The following is a 15,483-nucleotide window of genomic DNA, read 5'->3' as shown; positions in this document are numbered from 1 at the left end:
GATAAATTAGCTCACCTTATTCAAGCATTAATTTTCTTTGCAATGTCTACTTCTCAGGACTGGGAAGACTCTATGAGATGATAGATTTTAACTATAACAAGCCTCAGTTAATGGTAGCTGCCTCCCTACTATTTCCATTCCATTAAAATATACTCTGGCAAAAAGAATATTTCATGCAGGCCACTGGTCACTCTGCTCTGACCTATCTTCTTGTACAAAAAAACAAGAGTGATTTTTATTTTATCTGTATGTCCCCTGCTGTGTCATTTTTAGTACTTGCACATTGTAAGTAGGTGCTCAGTGAGTTTGGATTTCCTATGAATGAGCTAACACAAGCCTTTACATTGATTTCCCAGCCTGGTGCTGAAGTAACTGTAGTGGCAGTGGTAGTCTATGACAAATGAGCGTTGTTAGTGTTTCTTTGGAGGCTGTATGCCTTCCACTTGGGTGGAGCAGCAGAGGACTCAAATTTCATACCCCAAAAGAGTGAAGGCCAAGTCCTCCCTCAGCTATAAAGCTTTTCAACTCTTGCTTTCCAGCTGAACCTTGCAGAGTACCCCCTCATCTTTAACCTCAACTTTGAATATGCAGTGGTAAAATGCTAACATAATACCAATAAATTCATTTATTTGTTTATTTTTGTGGCTCAGGGGATAGAACTCAGGGTCATTTACTACCAAGATATAGCCCCAGCCTTATTTTTAATAAATGTTTTATTTTTACGTGGAACATATTAAAAATGGCATACATTCAGTGTGCTTGGTACGCCCCACCCCCGCTTCCCCTTCCCCCCTTCCCAACAATGAGTGTCCAGGTTAACCATGCTATATTCATACTTTTATACATAGTTGGATGTAGCTCCTCCATTAATCAACCTCAGCCTCCTTCCTCTCCTATCCTTCCATTCTAGCTTTGCTGAGGTGTCTCCTCCACTATCTGAAGTCCCTCTGGTATTCCTAATAGTCCCTAGCTTGGGCATATTAGAGAAAACATATGTCCCTTTCTTTCTGTGCTTAGCTGATCTCACTTAACATAATATTCTCGAGGTTTTTCCATCTTCTTGCGAATGACCTGATTTTGCTCCTCTTTATAGCTGAGCAGAATTCCATTGTGTATATTTCCCATAATTTTGCAATCCACTTATCTATTGATGGAGACCTAGATTTTTTCCATATTTTGGCTATTACGAATTGTGCTGCTATGAACATGGGTATGCATATGTTAACGTAGTTCTCTGATTTCAACCCCTTTGGAAAGATACCCAGGAGTGGTATAGCCAGATCATATGGTGGATCCATTCCCAGTTTTCTAAGGAATCTCCACACTGATCTCCATAGTGACTGAATTATTTTGCACTCCCACCAACAGTGTAAAAAAGTTCCTCTTTCCCCACATCCTCCCCAGCATTTGTTGTTATTTGATTTTTTTATGTTTGCTACTTTGATTGGGATTAGATGGAATCTCAATGTAGTTTTGATTTGTACCTCCCTGATGGCCAGTGATGTTGAAAATCTTTTCATGTATCATTGGTCATTTGTATCTTTTTTGTGAAGCATCTATTCAGTTCAGTTGCCCATTTTTGATTGGGTTGTTTTTCTAGTGTAGATTCTTTTGAGCTCTTTGTAAATTCTGGATATTATTCCTCTATCAGAGTGGTGCCCAGCCCTTTTTTTTTTGGTGGTACTGGGGTTCCTGGAAGCCCTTCTACCTCAGGGCTACACTCCCAGACCTATTTTTACATTTTCATTTTGGAAACAGGGTCTCCTAAGCCAGCGCACGGCTGGCTTCGAACCTGCGCGATCCTCCTGTCTCCGCCTCCCAAGCGCGGGGATTACAAGTGTGCGCCACCACGCCCAGCCCAGCCTTTTTGTGTGTGTGTGTGGTGGTACTGGGATTCCTGGAAACCCTTCTACCTCCGGGCTATACTCCCAGTACCTATTTTTATACTTTTTTATTTGGAAAAAGGGTCTCTTAACCAGCGCGGCTGGCTTCGAACCTGCACGATCCTCCTTTCTCCGCCTCCCAAGCACGGGGATTACAAGTGTGCATCACCATGCCCGGCCCCAGCCTTATTTTTTATTCTTTATTTTGAAACAAGGTCTCACTAAGTTGTCGAGGGCCTTACTAAGTAGCTGAGGCTGGCGGTGAACCTGTGATCCTCTTTTCTCAGCCTCCCAAGTCCTGGGATTACAAGCATGAGACACCATTCCTGGCCCAAATAATTCATTTAAAGAGGCAGACCCTAAGGTACATGATGTATATTCACAAACATATGAAAGTCAATCAATAAGCAAAAAAATAGAAGGGGTACGGGGAAGGAATGGGATGGGGATTGGGCAAGGGCTAATTGGGTGATGTGTGCATATATGTCTCTACCAACTTGTACTCTGTTAAGATATATGACTACATTGCACCAATAATAAAAAGAGGCAGGCCCAGGTCCCTTTTACCTTGAAAATCTTTGACTCTCTGTATGCACAGGATATTAGCTTTTCCAAGACATATTTAGTTAACTCTTGTGCTCTTTCTTCTTTTGAAAATAAGTGAACGAGTGACTATGCCTGTGAAAATATTGGAGGAAAGAAAAGTAACTACCACAGAGGCCCCTTTAAAATGTTTTATAAGTATCAGCTCCCCAAGCTTTCAGCTGTATCAATAGGAGCTGCCCTTTGTAGAGGCAGAATGCTTTGGGGTTATATTTGAGGAAGTCAGAACTGAGAACAATGCAAAAGCAAATCCTCTCCTGGCTTTCTTCCCTTCTCAACAGATAGAAGAATTGACCATTCAGAATTTTACACTGTTTACTTCATCTCATTTCTGAGCCCACTGAGTTATTAATATTATTTTATTATCATTATTTTGGGTACTGGAGAGTAAACCCAGGGGCGTTCTATTTCTGAGTTACACCCTCAGCCTTTATTTTTATTTATTTATATTTTTTGGTGGTACTAGAGGTGGAATCCAAAGGCTTTCTACCTCTGGGCTATACTCCCAGACCTATTTTATATTTTATTTGGAAACAGGTTCTCCCTAAGTTGGTGAAAACCTCACTAAGTAACTGAGGCTGGCTTCAAACCTGTGTGATCCTCCTGTTTCAACTTCCCAAGCACGGGGATTACAAGTGTGCACCACCACACCCAGGTTTTATTTTTATTTTTGAAATATGGCTTCACTAAGTTGCTGAGATGAGTGTCTTGCTAAATTGCTGAGAATGGCCTCAAACCTGTGATCATTTTTTCTCAGCTTTCCAAGTACTGGGGTTTTAGATGTCATGTGTAGCTTTAGCACACATAATTAAAGCGACAGATATTTAATCTTCACCTTCTTTTCCATGTTTAGGAGCGGAAAAAGAAATTTGAAAAGGATGGTGAGAGGTTTTATTCTTTACTGGACCGGCACTTACATCTGTCATCTAAAAAGAAAGAATCTCAATTACAAGAGGTATGTTCAGAAAGCCTGCCCCTGCCTTATCTTTCTAGCTATGCCCTAGACACAATGACAGTTTCCTATTGTAAGGCTTTCCCTTTACCCTATGTCTACAGGGAGGCCTGGGGAATTAAACTGACCAAATTATATTATGGGTATGTATAAATATTTCACAATGAATCCCATGTGTATGTGATCTACAGATTTTTACTTTTTTTTTTGTACTGGAAATTGAACCCATGGTCTCATACATGTTTGACAGGTGTTCTACCACTGAGCTACATGCCTAGTCGAATCCCACATTTCTGTGTAATTATAATGTACCACAAAGAGAACAATTTATATATAGTTAGATACCAACACCGTGGCCTTGGATGTGGACCCTCTCATTTTTTTGTGTGGTACTGGGGATGGAACCCAGGGGTATTCTACCTCTGAGCTACACAACCAGCCCTATTTTCTATTCTTTATTTTGAAACAGGGTCTCACTGAGTTGCAAAAGACCTCAACAAGTAGTAGCTGAAACTGTCCACAAATGGTGATCCTACTCTTTCAGCCTCCCAAATGCTGGGATTACAAGTGTGTGCCACCACACCTGGCTCCCTCACAATTCTTGAGCCAGCCCTCCACTAACTCCTCTTGTGACCTTGAATAAGGTATTTCATTCTTGGCTTCATATCCTCTATATGTAAGAGGAGGCATGGTACTCAGTAACCTATAGAGTCCCTTTCGATTCCCAGTCTCTGAGTCTGATTCTAGATTCCATATACAAGGACAGAGTTAAACTAGTAATATATTTGATAAATCAAGAACAAATCTACTTTTTTCCTATGGCATATCCCATTACCTTTTTGGGGGGGAAAGGGGATTCTACACAGGGACTGCTGCTTATATGAAACTTAGTAATGACATGCCAGTCATTAGCTGGGTACAACAGGACTGTAGATACAATAATACAAAGACTCTGTTCTTTACTTCACAGGTATGCTAATATAAAAATCCACATTACTCTTACACAAGAAGTACACGTTTCATACCATGATATGTATGTGTATGTGGTAGTCACACAGGGTGGTAAAGTAGAATCGAAGACTCATGTTCGGATGTGGAGAACTGGGTGTGGAAGAAGTCTGCCCTTCTAATTTGAGATAATCATTCAAAATTCATAAAGTGTTTGACAGGTCGAAATGGAGAAATTGACCTTTCAAGTGGAAACCAGTGTCCCCAAGGATAGAAATCCTGGAGAAATGGTTTGGCAAGAATTTTCATCACTATTAGAGACTGATGAACACAAGATAGGATCCTGTGGATTGAGACCATAGGGGGCTGTCCTAGGCCCAGGAGATTCTGGTTAGTTAACATAACTGTGGGTTATAAAAAGAATGAACCTGGCCTTTTTGAATATCTCTTGCCTCCTTCTTGCCATGCTTTGTCATGTAATCTCTCCCTCTGATTTCATGAGATTCTTTTCTATTTCTCTGCTGAGGGGGATTTTACCAGAGGCCAACCCAATGGGGCTGCTTGATCTTAGACTTTCAACCTCTAAAATCATGAGCCAAATAAACTTCTCTTTGCATAATACATAAAACATCATGTATTTTTTAATAACAACTGGAAATGGACTTCTATGGTATTCTTAGTAATCATCTTGTCCTTGGTCCACAGATTGTGCCAGACCTGGATCTTATACCTGTTTTAGTGGTTTAGTATCCATCCCATCTGAGGTGTTTGAAGTGATGTGTTGAGAGCCACGGTGATGGATAGTTAGTACTGAAAAAGAGAAGAACTACTTATCTTCCATAAATTGAAATTAAATCTAGAGGCTTCTATCATTTTCCCTTTTGTCCCCATTTTTATTTTCTAGTTTTGTGCCAGGGTTCCTATACAGAAAAGATTTAACTAATAGGACTGAGACTGTTTTGCTTAGTCAGGACTGTTTATAAGATTAGCCTTTGGCTGGCATCTGGGAACTTGACTGGTAAACAGTTCCCTTCATTGATATAAAAGTTTCCCTAAATGCTTAAAAGTGGCTTACTGCGCATAAACTGCCTGTTTAAACAATGTAACTTATTCTGAGCACCTTTCCTTTAGACAGAGTTTAGAATTTTTGGGTTTATGGGGTGCTGGGTACCTGTGTTACTAGGTCCCCCAAAAACCTGTGATCGTCTCTAGTGAACTTTTGTGGCTGACAGCATTTTACCTTAGTTGCTGTATCTTATTGAAGGATGAATTAAGTGTGTCCTATATCCTTGTGCAGTGGTGAATGTAATACTCGTACTTGGGAGGCTGTTTCACCCATTTAAAAATAAAAAATAAAATACATAAAAAGTAAAGAGACTGTGGGTATAGCTTGGAGGTAGAATACCTCTGGGTTCAAACTCCACTACCAAAAAAAAGTTTGTCCAATGTGGAGCCACTGAAAGGTCTCTTGGAAGGTTATATCTAGTTTTCTCCAGACTTTGTCCCATGCACCTTTTCTCTTTGTCTACTTTTCTTTGAATCCTTTCACTGAAGTAAATCATAGTTGTGAATATGACTCTATGCTCAGTTTTGTGAGTCTTCTGAGTGAATTACTAAAACTGGGGTGGTCTTGATAACACAGTCTAAACTTTTGGAAGCTATTTCTATGAAGGTTTCTGAAGTGTTCTGGCAGTTTGGTGCTATAAGTTCTTCTCTGGTCTTTGTTGACTTTCCTGATGATCAAAGATGCAGCCTTAATACCTTCATTGAAAAGTATCCTGAGAGCCGGGCATGGTGGCACATGCTTGTAATCTCCGCGCTTGGGAGGCTGAGATAGGAGGATCATGAAGGTTCGAAGCCAGCCTCAGCTACTTAGTGAGGCTCTCAGCAACTTAGTGAGACCCTGTTTCCAAAGAAAGTATTAAATAGGTCTGGGAGTATAGCCCGGAGGTAGAAAGCCTCTGGGTTCTATCCCCAGTACCACCAAAAAAAAAAAAAAGTATCCTGATGGACTTTGAATCAGTCATATTTTTTAATTAAGAGATTTTCCCAGGTTCTAAAAGAAATGTAATGGTAAATACAGAAATAAAGTACTAGAACCCCCCCTAAATTTTCCCACTAAATATCTTACATTAGTGTGGTATATTACAATTGATTATTGTATGGTATTTTATTACATTTTTATTATTACATTTATATTTATTACATTTATATTATTAAATTTGATTACAATTGATGTATTAACTTTCTGTGAGTTTTGATAGATGTGTAATGACATGTATCTACCATTACAAAATCATAAACTATAACTTTATTGCCCTAAAATTCTCCAGTTGGCTGTAAGTTTGTGTATTTGTTTCTCTATCATCTGATCCAATGGTCTGTTTCTGTTATTATGCCAATACCATGCTGGTTTTATTACTAAAGTTCTGTAGTATATTTTGAAGTCTGGAAATCTGATCCTTCTAATCTGGTTCTTGTTTCTGAGAATCACTTTTGATATTCTGGGTCTTTTGTTTCTCCATATGAAATTTAGGACTGATTTTTCTAGGTCTGTGAAGAATGACATTGGTATTTTGATAATGATTGCATTCACTCTGTCGATCATTCACTTTTGGTAGAATGGCCATTTTCATCATACCTAATCTGCCAATCCAAGAGCAAGAGAGATTTTTCCATTTTCTAAGATCTTCGATTTCTTTCTTTAGAGTTTTGTAATTAATTTTCATTGAAGAGATCTTTTACCTCCTTGGTTATATTTATTCTCAGGTATTTTATTGTTTTTAGGTTATTGTGAATAGAATTGTTTTCTGGATTTCTTTTTCAGTGGATTCATGGCTGTCATAGAGCAAAGCTAATGATTTTTATAGATTGAGGTTTTTTGTGGTACTGGGATTCCTGGCAGCCCTTCTACCTCCAGGCTACACTCCCAGACCTATTTTATATTTTTATTTGGAAACAGGGTCTCCTAAGCCAGCGCGCGGGGCTGGCTTCGAACCAGCTTGATCCTCCTGCCTCCGCCTCCCAAGCGCGGGGATTACAAGCCTGCACCACCATGCCTGGTGCTATAGATTGATTTTGTATCATACTACTTTGCTGAATTTGTTAATCAGCTCTACACATCTTTTGATTGAGTTTTTTGGGTCTTCTAAGTATAGTATCATGTCATCTGAAGTTGCTTTTGATATAAACTTTAGAATAAGTTTGTTAATATTTGCAAAATGGTAGGCTTTTGGTGGAATTATGCTGAATTTATAGATCAAGATGAATAGAACTTCATCTTGATAACACTGAGTCTTATCTATGAAGCTGTAGTATCTCTCCATTTATCAAGGTCCTTCTTTCCTTAGGGTTTTGTAGATTTCCTCTTAAAGATTCTGTGCATATTTCATTTGATTTATACCTATTTCATTATTGCTGCCAATATAAATGGCAGTGCATTTTTAATTTAAAATTACAATTTTCAATTGACATATATGAAAACAAGTTTTATATATTAATTTTATATCTTATAATCATGCTATAGTAACTAGTTCCAGAAAACAATTGTTGATGAGGGTTCTATGGATGATTGTGTCATCTGTGAACAAAGACAATTTCATTCCTTCATTCTTCTATATAGCTTTTCTTTCCTTTCTTGTCATATTTCATTAGCTTGGATTTCTAGTATGATTTGAATGAAGGTAATAAGGGCAGACATTTTGTCTTGTTCCTGATACAGTGGGAAAGGATCTTGTTTCTCACTAACTATACTCTTAGCTGTAGACTCTGGGCAGATGTTCTTTTCTGTTTGTGGTAAGGAGCAAACCCAAGGGTCTTTCACATGTTAAGTATGTGCTATACCACTGAACTGCATACCAGCCCCCGATGTTCTTTATCATGTTGAGAAAGTTCCCTCTATTCCTAGTTTTCTGTTTTCGTGTGTGTGTGTGTGTGTGTGTGTGTGTGTGTGTGTGTGTGTTACCAGGGATTGAACCCAGAGGCATTCTACTTCAAAGCTACATCCCAAGACCTGTTTTATTTTTTTCTTGCAGTATATGGGATGGAACCCAGGGGCACTCTACCTCTGAGCTACACCCCCAGCTCTATTTTTTAATCTTTTTATTTTCGAAACAGGGTCTCACTGAGTTGCGAAGGGCCTCGCGAAGTAGCTGTGTGAACTGTAATTCTCCTGTCTCAGCCTCCTGAATACTGGGATTACAAGCATGCGCCACCATCCCCAGCTATCAGCCCTATTTTTTTTTCTGGTGGTACTGGGGTTCCTGGAAACCCTTCTATCTCCGGGTTACACTCCCAGACCTATTTTTATATTTTTTTATTTGGAAACAGGGTCTCTTAAACTAGCGCGGCTGGCTTCAAACCTGTGTGATTCTCCTGTCTCCGCCTCCCAAGCGCTGGGATTACAAGCGTGTGCCACCACGCCCGGCACTATCAGCCCTATTTTTTATTCTTTATTTTGAAAAAGGGTCTCACTAAGTTGTGGAAGGCTTCACAAGTAGCTGAGGATGGCTGTGAACCTGCAATCCTCTTGTTTCAGCCTCCCAAATACTGGGATTACAAGCATGAACCACCACTCCTGGCTGGGAGTTTTCATTATAAATCACTGTTGGATTTTCTTAGATGCATTTTATATGCTTGTTCTTAAAATCATATCATTTTTGTCTTTATCTTATTGGTGTGATGAACTACATGAATGAGTCTTCGAATCAGCCTAATTTTCCTGAAATAAATAGCACTTACTGAAGTTGTATAACTCTTTTTATACATTGCTGGATTAGATCTGCTAATATTTTATTGAGAAATGTTGAGCCTATCTTTATTATCTGTATTATTTTATTGTAACATCTTTGTCAGGTTTTAGTATCAGGTTAATCCTAGCCTCAGAGAATAAGTTTGGAAACATTCCCTCTTCTTCTATTTTCTGGAGGAGATTAAGAATAATTTAATAATGTCAGGCAGAATTCACTACTGAACACATCTGGGACTAATGTCTCCTATTTTGTAAAACTACTAATTATTGACTCGATTTATTTAATAGATATATGTATTCAGATGGTCTGTTTCACCTTGTATGGGATATGGAAAATTGTGTCTTTCCGGGTATTGGTCAGTTTCATCTAGGTCATCAAGGTAGTGGGAGTATTTTTTCTGCTTAACCAATCCTTAATAGAATGATAGTAAAATGGTAAAACATGAGACAGAAACCTCATTTAATAAAAGTTTTAATTCATAGACCTTTATTAGAAATTTAAGATAAATATAGATGAATAAAAACATATAATTTTAGAGGAAATAACCAAGGGATGAATAATAGTTCCAAGCGATCAGCATTTTTGTTCTTTTTTGGTCTAGATCAGTATTTCTGTTGGCTCCAGCTGAGTTGGTAGACTCAGCTCATATAACAAACAGACAACCATCTACTCTAATTCCAGCTCTCATAGGAAATTATAGGTGTAGATATTTATTCTAGGTACTTGGTGCTCTTTCCACTCGTGACCCACTGCTGTATTCTACTTTAGACTCAGACTTACCAGAAACAATTGCTCTGTCTTTATGTGCAAATTAAAAACAATAACAAAACAGAACCAAAATAGCAAAGACTTCCTTCTATTTTCTCTGCTCTAAGAATGTTCCAAGCTTAAGCTACTTACATTCATTGGGATTATATTCTGATTATTCCTTCAAATTATTTTTTTTGCAAGAATTGGAAAAAAGCATTCTTTGGGATATCATGTACTGTTCTGGCTGCCTTTAAGAAAACAGAAATCTTCAGTGCTTTCCATAAAATGAACACTTAAAGTAATTTCTCACATGTACAGCAATCTCATACATACTAGTAAAATAATGCTAAGTATTCTGCTTAGTAATGTCAAGCTTCCTCAGCATACAGTTATTTATAATATTTATTCTCATTTGAGCATACATGACATTTTTGTTTCCTTGCTCTTTCTTAGTTAACCTGGCTGCAATCTTATCTTTACTCTGCTTTTTTGGGGAATAATTTGCTCTTGTTTTCTATTTTCCTTTTTTAGAAACTTATTTTTTGTGGTACTAGGAATTGAACCCCGGGGGGCATTCTACCTCCAAGATACACCCCAGCCTTATTTTATTTTTTTTAATTTTGAAACAGGGTCTTCTAAACTGCTGGGGCTGGCCTGGAACCTATGATCCTCCTGTCTCAACCAAGTTCTGGGATTACAGGAATGTACCACTATGTACAGCTTATAATATTTTATTTTCCCTTCATTCGTTATTTTTTAAGTGCTTTTAAAACTATATATAGATTACTGTTCCGGACTTTTGTAATTTCCGTTCTGTCTGGAGAACAACTTCAAATATTTCTTAAAGACAAGTCCATTGGGAACAAATTCTTTCAGTTTTTTGTTTATTTAAGAAGGTCTTTTTTCTGTCACTTTTGAAGTGCAATTTCACTGTATATTCAATATTAGTCAGTGTTTTTTCCTTTCAAAATGCTTAAAGCTTTGTTCTACTCTCTTCTTTCTACATTGTTTCTTATAAGAAGTCTGATGAAATTCTTATTCTTACTCCTCCATAGGTTTTCTTTTCCTTTAGCTTTTTTTTAAGATTTTCTGTTTGTGATTTTGTGTAGTTTGAATATTATATGCCCACACATAGATTAAAAAAATACTTATCTGGATGGTGGTTGCTGAGATTCCAGGATCTTTGGCTAGTATCTCACTCTCATTTTGGAAAAATTTCAGCCTAATTTTTACTTTATATTACTTCCCTCCTTTTCTTCTTCTGGTATTTGAAGTATACATGTTACACCTTTTGTGATTATCTAGTAGTTCCTGGTTATTTTATTCCATATTTTTATTCTTTGTGTTCTTTACATTTCAGTTTTTTGTGTGTATGTGTGTGGTACTGGGGATGGAACCCAGGGGCATTGGACCTCTGAGCTACTACCCCAGTCATATTTTTTAGTCTTTAAATTTTATTTGAAACAGGGACTTGCTGAGTTGCAAAGGGTCTCACTAAGTAGCTGAGGCTGTCCGTGAACCACAATTTTCCGGTCTCAGCCTCCCAAATGCTGGGATTACAAGTGTGTGCCACCACACCTGGCCTACATTTCAGTTTTTGATCTTCATATTGTTGTAGCTTCAACCTCACTGATTCTTTTTTCTCTCACCTTTTTTCTTTTTGTGGTGCTAGGAATGGAACTCAGGGTCTTGGTACGTGGTAAGTGAGTACACTGCCACTGAGTCACACCCCAAACTCACTGATTTCTTTCCTCAGCCTTATCCAGTCTACTGGTGAGCTCATGTAAAACATTTTTCCTTTCTCCTAAGGTATAGATTTATAGCATTTCCTTTGGATATTTTCTTCAGGTTTCCATCTGTCTGTCATTACTGTGCATCTGTTGTTACATACTGTCTTCTATTTCTTTTAGAGTTATCATATTAATCATAGTTATTTTAAGCAGGGCGTGGTGGTATGTGTCTGTAATCCCAGTACTTGGGAGTTTGAGGGAGGAAGATCACAGTTTCGAGTCCAGCCTGGGCAACTTAGCAAGGCTTAGTTTCAAAATAAAAAAAATATAGGAAGGGAACTGTTATAGAAGATAGAACATTCCTGTGTTTGGTTTCCATTACCAACATAACAAAGTTGTAGTTATTTTCAATTCATAATATTATAATTCCACGGTCTTTGTCTTACCTCAGTTTATTTTTACTCATTGTTTTATCTCTTCAGAATGTGTTTGTGGCCTTTTTAGCATTTTCTATAGAAAGCCAGAGATGATGTTCTGGTAAGAGGAATTGAGGTATATAGGTCTTTACTATGAGGTTTTGTGTTTATCTAATTAGGAGCTGTGCCCTGTGCTGTGTTAGCTTGTTACTGTAGTTGTCAAAAGCTAAATATTTTCTTTGGGATTTTTATTTTCTCTGTAAATTTCATTAGAACTTTATTGTTAGATCTGAGACTTACCAGTTTTATTCCTCAGCATACTTAGCTCTAGGGCTCTGCTCTGGTAAGTGCTGAGTCTCCATATTTACCTCTATCTTGTTTTTGAATCAGCAAATTTCCCTAGTACTTTCATGTTTTTGTTGGATTAAAGAAAAGTTGGTTTTCCACTTGTTCAACTTTTGTGTGTGTGTGACGTGAGGATAGGTGTGATGACAGTTTCCAAGCTTTTTACATGTTGGACTAGAAACTGGAAGCCTTAAGTCAGTCACTTTTTATCTCTTGACTTTATATCCCATTTCTATAAAATAAATAAATAGGAATCAACATCATTAGCAATCAGGGAAATGCAACCCAAAACTTTGCTAAGATTCAATCTAACTTGAGTTAGATGGCAATTATCAAGACTACAAACAATGATAAGTGCTGGTAGGATATAGGGAAATAGGAACCCTTTCACACTGTTGGTGGATTGCAAATTAGTAGTTGCAATGGAGATCAATGTGGAGGTTCCTCAGAAGACTGGGAATGGATCCAGCTGTATCACTCCTGGGTATCTATCCAAAGGGATTAAATTTAAAATGCCACAGTGATACATGCATATCTATGTTTTTAGCAGCAAAAGTCACAGTACCTAAATTATGGAAACAGCCTAGGTTTCTGTTAACAGAAAAATGGATAGAGAGAATGTGATATAAATACAGTAGAGTTTTATTCAACCATAAAGGAGAACAAAATTATATACTTTACAGGAAACTGGATGGAAGTAGAGAATTTTATGCTATGTGAGATCAGCCATTTTCAAAATGGTGGTAGTTTTCCTTTCATATGTGGAAGCTAGAGAGAATATAGGAAATAAAAGAAACTTCAAATAAATGAGGAGAGAGGCCAGTAGAATATTGGAAGGGGATTGGAGAAAGGAGGTGAGAAGGGGCAAAAGGAAGATTGATGAAGGAAATAGTTCAAAGAATGTTATATCCATATTTGAAGGTATTACTACCAATCCCACTAACATGTACAGGGAGGGAAGAGGGGTAAGGGGTATGGTATGTGGCAATAAACAAACCATGTGCTGTGTTCATGTATATTTTTATCTTTTTGAACCTCACTGTAATGTGTAATTACAGTGCTCCAATTGAAATATAAAAAATAGGAAAGTAGTTGGTGGCTAAATGCTTCTTTAGCTCTAGGATCCTGCTAACTCTATAAGAACTGACTTTCAGGAATGAAAGTGCCTATTTTTAACACATGCCCTTCTTCTACAGGCGGACCTCCAGGTGGACAAGGAGAGGCATAATTTCTTTGAGTCCTCCCTTGATTATGTTTATCAAATCCAAGAAGTCCAGGAGTCCAAGAAGTTCAATATTGTGGAGCCGGTAAGTTCTATCCGTTGATGTATGTTCTAAAAATATTTTCCAAATGCCAGATAAATATAGAGAACTTGGATCATAAACTAGGAATCTCAAAAGTATGTTAAGGACCTTTAGAGCTCAATTATGAATATTGAGAATCTAGTCATAATGGATATGGTTTTCTTACTCTCTCACTGATCTCATCACTCTTTTATTCCCTTTCTTCCTTCTATGACTATTTTCTTCCTTTTTTCCTTTTCTCCCTTTCTTCTTCCTTCCCTCCTCCAATTTCTCTGCCACTCCTGTATTGCCCTGTTCCTTTCCCATTCTTCCTCTCATACTTTGAGATAGCTTCTATAAGTACACATTATATGCCAGGTGCTTGATTTGACCAGTATTATGAATTTTGATAACTATTTTATTATAAAATGCTTTGATTTGACAAGTATTCTGAATTTTGATGACTGTTTTTATTATAAAATAAGGCACTTATTACAGAAAAGTTAGAAAATGTATAGGATAAACAAGCAAATATAACAAATTATTTATATGAAGATAATCACTGTTAGTACTGTGGTACTTCCTTTATAAATTCTTTGGGGGAAAACAAAATGTTTTGTTATGTTTTAAAGTATATAACAAAAAATGGACAACTTAAATTACCCAGTCAAGGAGAACCTCTAAAATTGTCATTTAGGAGGAGATGTAAAGGAAGAAAAGATGCAGCCATGTAAATAGTGAGGAGAGAATATTCAGACACTTAGAAACAAATGTGCAATTCTTAAGTTGAAAAATGGTGTGCTGAATGAAAGAAAAAATTATGTCTTTGGATATTGGTGAAGGAAAAGAAGATTGACAGGAGTGAGTATCTGATAAGAAGCTATAGGACATGTAGGCATGGTAAGGGATTTGCATTTTAGTCCAAACGCAATAGAAAAACTACTGAAGGGTGATTAAGCAGGACCAGATGTGGGCTCATATCATTGTCTGAGGAATGACTTGGTGGGGGCCAGGAGCATGTGTGCCTAAACCAGTTAGGAGGCTACTACAGTAGTCTAGGCAAAAGGCCATATTGCTTGCTGTAATATTGGAAACATTAAGGAATGGCTGGACTGGAGATATATTTTAGAGGAAAAACTAGCAGAGGTTACTGGTGAACTGAATTGAAATTTGAGTAAAAGAGAAATTTGGGATGGTTCTTTAGTTTTGGGTCACTGATACATGACCCAAAACTGATAGGTAGTAATTACAATTTCCTGAAATAGAGAGGTTTAGGAAAGAAAAGGGAAAGAGTGTATATGCGAGTATACGTCTAAAATGCATACCTGTACACACGTAAGTGTAATAAATGAACATTTATGCATATATAATGTTTTACATAATCATGCACATGGTTTGTGACACATATGTATATATGCATATTTATATGTGCTTACCTATTTGTTTTCTAAAAGAATGAAGCAGTTGTTACCACTGTCTATTATATTTGTTAATTTTTAAAAAAGTTTTTGCAGTACTGGGAATTGAACCCAGGGGAGTTCCACTTCCTACCTATACCCTCAGACCTATGTTTTATTCTATTTTTTTATTGGTGCACTGTATTCATACATCATAGTGGGATACAAACTTTTGTAGACATACATGCACACATCGCCCAGTCAGCCCCCACCCGATCCCCACCCCATTCTCTCCCAATCCCTCCTTCCCATGCTTGGCTTAGTGGTTGACATCTAGTATTATAGCAATTTATCCAAAATTAAAAATGATAATTTCACATAACAGTTTCATTTGTCTGATACCAAGCTTTTGATGACTTAAAGAT

General features: G+C 37.4%; 1 protein-coding gene across 2 annotated transcripts in view; it reads left to right on the top strand.

Annotated features, from left to right (window-relative positions):
• The window catches only part of OPHN1 (oligophrenin 1), a gene marked incomplete at both ends in the record, with an annotated part of 391,547 nt that overhangs the window by 177,938 nt on the left and 198,126 nt on the right, over positions 1 to 15,483 (top strand). For both annotated transcript variants that reach the window (XM_080718711.1, XM_080718710.1), the window contains 2 exons: positions 3,340 to 3,441; positions 13,575 to 13,685. In XM_080718711.1, the coding sequence (XP_080574837.1) occupies positions 3,340 to 3,441; positions 13,575 to 13,685 (213 nt within the window). The remainder of the gene's footprint in view (positions 1 to 3,339; positions 3,442 to 13,574; positions 13,686 to 15,483) is intronic.

This window comes from Muscardinus avellanarius (assembly GCF_963383645.1).
Source record: "Muscardinus avellanarius genome assembly, chromosome: X".
Taxonomy (NCBI): domain Eukaryota; kingdom Metazoa; phylum Chordata; class Mammalia; order Rodentia; family Gliridae; genus Muscardinus; species Muscardinus avellanarius.
This window is presented reverse-complemented; position numbering and strand designations above follow the sequence as displayed.